Source organism: Myxine glutinosa, chromosome 5 (genome assembly GCF_964187855.1).
Source record: "Myxine glutinosa chromosome 5, kmMyxGlut1.1, whole genome shotgun sequence".
Lineage (NCBI taxonomy): Eukaryota > Metazoa > Chordata > Myxini > Myxiniformes > Myxinidae > Myxine > Myxine glutinosa.
In genome coordinates, this window is record NC_136265.1 from 62,004,834 (window position 1) to 62,014,845 (window position 10,012).

General features: G+C 45.5%; 1 protein-coding gene across 1 annotated transcript in view; it reads left to right on the forward strand.

The window, feature by feature from the left end:
- RIMS2 (regulating synaptic membrane exocytosis 2) overlaps positions 1 to 10,012 on the forward strand; it is a 71,470-nt gene that overhangs the window by 17,785 nt on the left and 43,673 nt on the right. Inside the window, exons 10-13 of the mRNA XM_078778109.1 lie at positions 1,754 to 1,898; positions 2,009 to 2,110; positions 2,902 to 3,024; positions 7,125 to 7,213. Coding sequence (XP_078634235.1) covers positions 1,754 to 1,898; positions 2,009 to 2,110; positions 2,902 to 3,024; positions 7,125 to 7,213 — 459 coding nt within the window. The remainder of the gene's footprint in view (positions 1 to 1,753; positions 1,899 to 2,008; positions 2,111 to 2,901; positions 3,025 to 7,124; positions 7,214 to 10,012) is intronic.

Sequence of the window (10,012 nt, forward strand, 5' to 3'; positions counted from 1 at the left end):
GTAATATACAGAACAGGAAGAAGAAGAAGAAGATACACAGGGCAGCCTTAAACAGTCTTATATTATCAACGCCCAGGACAGACAAACAGACTTACACGAAAGGGGAATAGCAGGCAGGAATGACTGGAAGGAATGAGAAGGCCCAAGCAGACGGTAGGCGTCGAGGTCCGGCTCCAGGAGTCGACTCGCGTCGTGGCGGGAAAACCCTGGCAGGCAGTGAGCGCGTATCGTTGACCGCGAGCAGACGTTGCATATAGCGGTGGGACTGTGATGCTCCGTGTGTAATAAATGCCTCGCGCCAACGCTCTCTCTCTCTTGAACAAGATGGGGGAGATGCCAGTTCGTAGCGCACTCCAGCTCCTTCTCTTCTCATCGGTACCTTCTCACTCTTTTCTTCTGTACCTTCTCACTCGTCTTTTATTGCTCGTGTTGGAATCAAGCCGCCGGCTCTGATGACATGCCTACCGGTTCGCTCACCGCGGCGCTGGTTGGTCGCTAAGGGCTTGCTGACCACCTCCGATGACGAGTCGACGTGCCACACCTTGTTCTTGTGGCCCCGCCCCCTTCTTCCTCGGCTTCAGACCGCATGGCTTATGGCGGCGTGGTGCCAGTAAACAGCCCAGTGCAACGGCGGCGAATGCTGCTGGCAAACGAAGTACTGGGGCCTATCTTATTTGATTGATGCAACGCAGATTCAACTATTGGGAACAGATCCTTAACTGAAACACATAATAATGAGATAACTACGCAGAGGTCCTATGGTTTGCTACGTGTTGTACATAGACTAACTAGGGTGCGATCATTAACAAGCCAATTGATGGGGATATTTACAGGGGAACATTTATAAGGGAAACATTTACTAAAATTTACTAGTGAAGGTTCTAAAAACCATAACAATATATATATATATTCTTTCTTTTTTGTAAAGCGGCCATTTTATGGATTTCCCGAAGGTTATATCTCGGTAATTTTGCGTGAACTCCACCACAAATTTCCAATGGCATTGTTTGAATGTATCTGTTCATTCACCGAGTCCAATGACCCACACGTAGGCTGACACTTCATCAACGTTTGGACCCATGGCGTGAAAGGCTAACCAACCGAACGCTGTGCAAGTTGCCCATTTATAATCCTCCTTCGCTTGGATTTATGGCCTGGCAGCGGTCGCCCGTTCATTTCCTCAGATTATAGGTTCACAGCCAAGTGCTTTGTGAAGTACCCGATTCTCGTGTTCCTTTCGTACTAATTTGAATTGCGGTCAAGACGACAGAATGAGTCGGGTAAAACTAACCCGTCTCACGATGGTCTAATCCCAGCTTCCGTTTCCTGATAGTAGATGAACAATCGCATGTTTTACTAACTCTGCTGCAAAATTACACGACGAGCGGACGTATAAAATTAAAAATGCACAAATATCAAGGAACACAATGTCCGCCACCTGGGACATAAAACCAGATGTTCGGTCTCCATTCTGGACCTCACGGGTGTCAAGGTACAGGCGTTGACCACCTTGTGACCACCCTGGTTTACAACCACCTTATTGGCCCTCCCACGATCTATTTCATGACTCTCACCGGAGAAGAGATATTTATACAGTTTCCTGTTAAAATATGTGTAAAACGTAGTTTTGACCTTCTGTCAATCGATGTAGCAGCCTCATCTTATTGTGTTGCTCTGCCATGGTGGGCAACTGAGTAAAATGTGGAAAAAGTTGAAGGCCATCCTTGAGCGTGACTGTTCCTGGCTGTTGCAGATCATCGCGGTGTGGTGAAAGATTCCAGGGGGATCACCCTGTCCGTGCCGGAGCCCCCGACCGCTTCTCGTTTACGCTCTCGCTCCGTCTCGCCATACCGTGGGGAAAGGGCGCGCTCTCGATGCCCAAGCGTTCCGCCTCAAAGGTGTGTTCATCGGAGAATAACGTGGTGCGATTTCAATCGTTATGGTGGTGCGATTCCTTGAAATGGTATGATGTTTACACTGAAGGTGACGGACCTTTTTGGCATTCCAGCAGATACACCGAGCATCAAGGTCATGGGCACAGGTCACGCTCACCCGCGGGCAGGTCAGAAAGGTCACGGCCTGAAAGCTGCCATGCTATGGAGCATGAGAGGTATGGAAAAAACACTTTTAGCAAATACACCTGCCTGTTGAGAGTATTGAACAGAGTGTGAATGCAGCATTCGGATTCACACACTGGGCCTTATTCACATCATGAAATATTCCTGTTGCTTGGACAGCTTAAGTGTCGCCTTCTCACGCCAAAATTCCATCTTCCATAAGGGGATGCCTGCCTTCAACCAGGCCAGTGATGTGTGTCTGCAGGATGTTATCCCTTGTATTTCCAGCATGCGTGGAATAGTTCGTTGGTCTTGTAATGTCATCACGTTCCTAAACCTTGGCCATCATTCTTCTAGCCCCTTGTAAACTCGAGTAAGACAAAATGACGGACGCAGTGAAGCCTTTATTTTGGCGATCTTTTGAGATTGAGGACTTCCTGTAATTTTAGGTGGAGATGTAGAACATGCAAGCTGAAGCGGTTTCAAATTTTCAGAATGAAAATGTCTTCAGCTGCATTTTCAGCTGCATCATTCCAGGAATGGACATCGTTCCAAAAAGTAATGTTTGGATAAAATGCGCAAGCTGAAATTTGTGCACAAGCGAATGAAGGATCATGAGGAAGGAATACCTCAGAATGGTGACGCCCCTTGGAGCAGAATACTTCACTGGTGTGAATGAGGCTGCAGATAATTAAGCTTGACTGTTGGGATGTTAGATCCGTGCTCCCATGAGATCGGTGCCTTTTGATCTGCGGTCACCATGACATACACCTTGTTTTTAATTGAAGGTCCCATTTATCACCCATTCTCTTTGAACGTCCGTGCGTGCGTGTGTCCAATGCAGGATTCCGGGCAGTGGTGCCAGATTCCGCTCACGTTCCATCGAGTGTCCGGACAACTTGCCCCCACGACCGTTGACGTCCGGCGCTCCAGGAGGATCGGCTCCTCAATCCCCCTCCTCCTCCCGGTCAGATTTGCATTGTGTATCCTTTTCTTGTATTCGAAGGAGGCACATAGTCATGGACAAGTGGATTTGACATTTTCCGAATGAAATAAAACGAGTATTGTCCACACCAATTTATTTTAACCTCCTCAGCACCTCCTTTTTAAACCTCTTTTTATTCTAAATTGACAGTGTGAGACTCCTCTGGTGCGGACGTTCAGGATACCAAACATGCAACTTGTACCAAGAATACTAAACAATTACAACACCATGGTAGATAGGTCGCAGATATACGTTCCACCCTAGTTTTTAAAATCTTACATCGAGGCTCATGGAAGAGCGAGGTGGGCAAAGTAAAGTAAAAAAGAAAAAGAAAAAAAGAAGAAGAACGCATGGGCAATGGGGGTGGGGCAGCAGTGTGGTCTCATTTGGACACGATAAGCAAGGGAATGAACGAACAAGCAAAGAGGAGAAGGGGGAGGGTGGACCGTAACCTGCGAGTAAGAGGATTGGTTATGGAGGGTTGATGGGGAGAGAAAGGATTGTGGATAGGTACGGGGGATGACAGTAGTTGGTGTTGCACCACCTGCTTAAAGGCCTTGGAGGGGGTGTTCCATTGACCACCATCCAGAAAGTTGTTCCACAAACAGGAAAAAAAGAAACTGGCGTTGAGGTGTGCAGGGAGTCTGCATTTTGGAAGTTTAACCAGGTGAGGGTTATTAGAAGAACCCGTGAATCCTGGAGTTGTCGGGGAGGGTCTGAGGACTGAGAGGATGTAATGAACAATGTTGTCGAATAGATGGTAGAAAATAGCGATATCACCGAACTGCCTGCGATGTGAGAGCAACAGACCTTGTGCTTCGGCCTCATCACGAGAGTTTCCAATAATGTTGAGAGCCTGAGATTCCTTAGAATCCAGGACAGACGTATGTGATGCTTGGGTGCTCGCCAAGAGCAGAGAGCGGTAACCCATTCAGCTCTGGACAAAGGCCTTGTAGACTGCGAGTAGTTCTGATTTTCCAAGGAAAGACTTTGATTGCCGTAGGATGCCGAGTCTGCTGCTGTCTTTGGAGGCCAGCTTTGCTACGTGGTCGGCCCAGGAGACGTCATGGCTCGTGGTAAGGCCTGGGAGTTCAAGATGCTGAACTTTTTACAGTGTATAATCCCGGAAATATGTGCGTTCGTTTAACGATCCTTCTGGATATCAGACAGAGAGAAACTGAGATGTTCCAGGATTCAAGGACATGTTCCATTGATCAGACCAGAATCTAATAAATTACAGATCAGAAAAGTGACGCAATTATTGTCTACCTATTAGTATTAGTGCAATGGAGGTATTGTATGACACAATGTGGTTATCTGTAAAAATGAAAAGAGGGTTTCCAGAGCATCAGAGAGGTCATTTCTGTAGACTGGGACAACCCTGGGCCTAAAACACTGCCTTATGGAACTCCAGCCTCCACTGGGAGAGTAGAACATTCTATTGATGACAACACGTTGACCAGGAAGTCAGGAATGAAGGAGGCTTTCTATGCCACAACCAGGGAGCTTGGCAAGCAAAGCAGGATGCCAGTCCTGACCTCTTGTTTGAGATTGAAGGCCTCCGACCATCGCTGAGAGGAGCAGCAGCACCGTGTCCAGAGTTGAGAGATGGGGACGGAATTGAAATTGATGGTCAGAGTTCGACAGTTTGAAAAGGAGGAAACATTGACGTTGGATTTTTATTTATTTATTTTTGGGATACAAGATCGAGGCTCGTGTAAGAGTCAACATTGATCACAAAAAAAACAAACGGACACACAAAACATACAATAAAGGGAGTGGGAGACAAGATGGGGAGAGAGAGGGAAGCACACAAGTACAACAGCAGAGAACAGGGATATTGGGACATCTGTGGGAGGGAGGAGGCTTGGGGGGAGGAGGCATGGGAAAGGGGGTGGGTGAGGTATAAAACACATGGACACTACTCCATGACTTCCAGGAAAATAAGTTGGTATTTCAAAAAAGTGGATCTGGGGTGAATTAACGGTGGTAGAAAAGAGATGGTTGTGAACAGCTGTTTTAAAGACCTGGAGGGAGGAGTGGGATTGAAGAGAGTGAGGGAGTTTGTTTCAGAGGCGGGAGTAAAGAGGAATGAAGGAGTGAAAGTGAGCAGAGAGCCTTGATTTTCGCAGTTTCACCATAAGAGGGTTGCAGGCAGATCTTCTGCGACCTGTAGGAATATTTGGCGGACAGAGCACAGACAAAGCTGGGGGAGCAAGGCCGGAGAGGAGTCGGTATAAGACAGAAAGACCACCAACCTACCTGCATGTGGTGAGTGAGTGAAAGGCCCTCGGAGTTAGCTTCATCGCGGGAGATTCCAATGATTCTGAAAGCTTTGGTTTCAACAGCGTGAAGCCGAGCTAGGTGTGAGGCAGGAGCACCAACCCAGAGCGGAGAGCAGTATTCCATTGAGCTGCGGATGAAAGCCTTGTATGTGGTGAGGAGCTCAGGTGTGTCAAGGAAGGACTTTCGCACGACGGAGGATGCCCAGTCGGCGACTGGCTTTGGAGGCCAGATTTGAAATGTGGTTTTCCCAGGAAAGATCATGGCAGATATTGAGACCCAAAAGCTCGAGTGACAGAACTTCTTGGAGAGGATTGTTCAGAAAGTAGATGGGAGGGTTGTCCAGTCGGTCTTTTCGGAGAGACATAGTGAGAGTGTGAGATATGTCAGGATTGAAAGACATGTTCCACTTGTTTGATCAGTCTGTGATTTTCTCCAGGTCTTCAGAGAGTGAGGAGGCTGTAGACTGCCGATCTGAGGGATGAGGTGTGGAGTCCTCAGCAAAGAGATGGAGAGGATTTTCCAGAGAGTCGGAGAGATCATTGATGAAGACCAGAAAAAGCACAGGGCCCAGAACACTGCCTTGGGGACACATGTTTATTGATTCCATGACTTTACTTGTAATTGCAAGCAAGCTGACTGGTGTGTTTTTGAGAGGATCAGTTTTTGCTCTGACATAAAGAATTCCACCACTCAGTGAACTTCCTAATATTTCTGACCCAAAGGGCTCGTTATCTTGATATTCATAAAATTCTTTATTTACTTATTTATTTTTACTTTGGTCACTGGCATATTTGCAGTAATATAGAGCAAGCTGGGTCTTTTTCAGGGTAGTTTTATAAAAATTATTTTTTATATTTAAAAGAATAGATTCTTTTGGATGCTTTTGTCGAAGAATGGAGTTTTTTTTGTATACAGTCGAGGCTCGTGGAAGATCTAGAACACTGAACGGATCAGGATGCAACAGGACAAAAGGAACAGAGACGGACGGGGACACCAACAGCTGAGTTGAAAGTCAAGACAGAGGCAGAATTTACAAATGAGGGGTGTGGGGAGGAATGGGGGGCAGGAGAGGATGCATGGAATGGACAAGTTGGACACAAAAGGAAACTCTCAGGAGGGAAAGCTGGAAATTTGGAAGGAGGAGGGATTGGGTGGTGGTTAACGAGGGTAGAAAAGATCATGGTTTTGGATGGGGGGGGGGGGGGGAAAGGGGTTGATCTGAGATCAGTGATCCTGGATTTAGGTTGTTTCACCAGAAGGGGGTTGATGGTGGACTATGTGAGCCCTCAAGGAACCTGGGGGTGGGGGTGGGGGGGTGGGAAAGCATGGAAAGAGGAGAGGATGCAAGACCAGAAAGGAGGTGGTGGAAGACAGGCCAGCTTTGTTATGTGGTCGGCGCAGGAATCGAGTTTTTGCAGAATATTTATTTACAGAATCGAGTTTGCAGTAACGTGGGCTACAAGATACAGCTTCAAAAACGATCCAAACTCGACTGCAATTTCAAATCCGGTTCCACTGCATGATCACCATCAGTTTTGACCATTTGGTTCATTACCATCATTAACACCGAGGGTTACGTTCGCGCACCTGACTTCATTTGGCCCTGGACGTGAAATAGCCCAATTTACCTCATCGGGCTCAATTATTTAATATTACCGACCTTTTACTTCAATTTCCATTGGCTTGTCTAAAGCCGTGTGTCGGGTTTATTATCAGATAACCCTGGAAATATTGTAATTGTACGGAATTAGGGATAAAAAAAAGGTTTAACATTGTGTCTGTTCCATGTACACCAGGCCCATGGCTTCACACGAACACCCTCTGGCATCCAGAGCTGGCGTACGGCGAGGTCGGCAGCTTCCCCAGCTACCCACCAAGGACAGAGGTGAGATCGAGTGTGTTCATTACAACAAGAGGGAGGCGACACCTCAAATGATTGTTGCTTTGACAGTCGATGTCAGGTCGCTCGTTTCAGAAAATACAACACGCACATTTGCAACGGTACAAAACTCAAACTCAGGAAGTTTCTATTTTAACCCGTCACGCTTCTCGTACCATCCCACACTCTCAACAAAATGAAAGAAAATTATAATGTATGTATTTATTTCCAAGAGCGGGATTGTTCCGGTGAATCTGAATCTCCTCCGTTACAATATATTGTTCTCTCTACACTTCCGTAAAAGCTCCCTTAAGCAGGCCACCCTGGACTCAAAGGTTTTCCTTTTTCACCAATACCGACCCCTCCAGCTTTTCTTCCACATATGGCGTCGTGCTCTTACCGGACTCTTTCCTTGTTCATTTGCTTTTCTTCCAGACCGTCTTTGCTCTTGTCACCTTGCCTGGAGCTATCCTGATTTACAGGCTAGAGTACAAGCGGAGGCTCAAGGTGGAGCGCCTGCGTCCATGTTACTTGCTTTCTCTGCTTTAGGGAGGTGAACTGTGTAAAGACCTTCTCGCAGTCGGCATCTTTCTCCCCTCTGTCGTACAACATGTTGTACATGAGGGTTTTTTAAAAGAAAAAAAAAGATTTTGATAATTCTGTAACCTCGGTCAATATCTCTTTTTAATTCCTCATTCATCTCCTTTATCGAATATATTTGTGTGTTTTTACAGCGTAGCTCATAGGGCAATGCCCTCTGAAACAGCATTTGTCTGTCCGTCCCGTGTATGTATGTATGTCCCCTCCGCCGGCATTTTGTCGGTTTAAATTCGTTTTCTCTGCAACCGTTGGTCCAATTGGCACGAAATTTTCACCATATTTTTTATGGCGTAGCCCATAGGGCAAAGCCTTCTAGAACAGTGTTTGTCCGTCTGTATGTATGTATGTCCCCTCAAACGTATACCAATCAGAGCTGAGGATCTGGTCACATGACAGGGTGATGTGATTACGTCTGATATGATTACGGTGGCATGGCGGCTGACTCTCCACACACCACCATTTTGATTTATATGTCGTTCATGCCGAACATATCGTCGAACCTGTCATATATCGCAATCGCCATGCTCTACCTTTATGTTTTTCATTCAGTGTGAAACACAAACAACCCGATTGTTAAAATCCATCAAATATCGAAAGCATCGGCGTTACGTCTCTTCTAACAAAACGATACGTACCCAACCCTTGTGGGGTATAATATAGATTACAGTAGATCTTCCCTCAGTTCTGTAAGTAAAACTTACCTCACGGATGTCTGGATTCCTCCAAATTTCTTTGTTTAATGTTATAAGCAGCATGAGCGACTGTTTAAAAAGCTAATCATGTGTTTTTGTAGTTTATAATATTTTACAAGCCCGGCTATGCCGCTGTGAGACTTTCGGTCTTGTTTAATGATAATTATGACGTCATAGCACACGTGGTGTGGGCGCCATCTTGGAAAAACCTAAGAACTTTGAACGTCTATATCTCCGAAACCGCTCCCTGGGAAAAAAATGACAGGTGGCAAAATTGTGAAGTACTCCACAACATTGTGAAAAATTGTGGCAACATTGTGAAAAATGACATTGTGAAGTATTCCACATGGGAAATAACATATGTTAATGATATCATAGGTGCCTTAATTATGATGTCATAAATCGACAAGTATAACGCTTGATCCGATTGGTATGAAATTTATTGAGCGTGATCTCGGGATAAATTGGTCGAGAAAACAATTGATGACATCATTGATTACATCAATTGATGATATCACGTAGTTCGGCAGCGATATTTTTACAGTGTAGCCTGTAGGGCAATGCCGTCTGAAACCGTTTGTCTGTCCTGGTGTGTGTATGTATGTATGTACGTCCCTCACAAAAGTGTACCAATCGGAGCTGAGGATCTGGTCATATGACAGGGTGGCAGCAGATGCTCCACTCAGCAGATCCAAGCCCGGCTATGCCGTTGTAAGACTATCGGTCTTGTTTTCTTTCCATTGACCAAGGCCTGCTTCATCTTTGTCCAGTTATTTAGTTGAATGTGTTCCCAAGATAGGAAATATTAAAAAGGCAATGTGGTAAAGAGCTCGCACGGAAACAACTTTAAAAGTCATGATCCACCACTGTGTAGCTTTTTACTTTCACTACAAATATGCATTTAATACCTCGCACACACACGAAGCTAAAAGCGTGGTTCAGCATTTGGTTCACTTTTGTCCTTCTCTACAAAGGTCATTTTATGATCGTGGAACAACTTGATTTCATTTGAATGTTCTGTTTTGAATACGAGTTGGAACATTAATCGGAAAACGAACCTGCCGTTTAGGAGTAGGCATTCGCCCTGATTGCACATGAACAGGGAAGAGCGAGATAATTTTTAAGCGATGAAACCGCTTCAATATTTGGCTTTGTCCGTCCGTCTGTCAAAAATGAGGAAGAAAACCTTTCTAACCCACCGTGTTTAATTCTAGAGGGTTCTAAACGGTAGTTTTAATAGGTTCTCAAAGGTAATTCTAAAGGGTTCTTAAGGATAATTCTAAAGGGTAATTCCAAAGGGCTCTATTAGTTCTACTCTTAGCCTATTCCATATTTAAAATGGCAAACTGAACCGCTTCCTTTGGACACAGGTGCGATTTTTTTACTCCATCTGCCTGCCTGGCAGTCCAAAAAAATTGAAAACAAGTACAGAAACTTTCAAAATACACCGCCCCCATGCCAAATAAATAAATATCCTCCAGCTCAGCATTGTCGGGGCGCCTCCGGCGCCCGT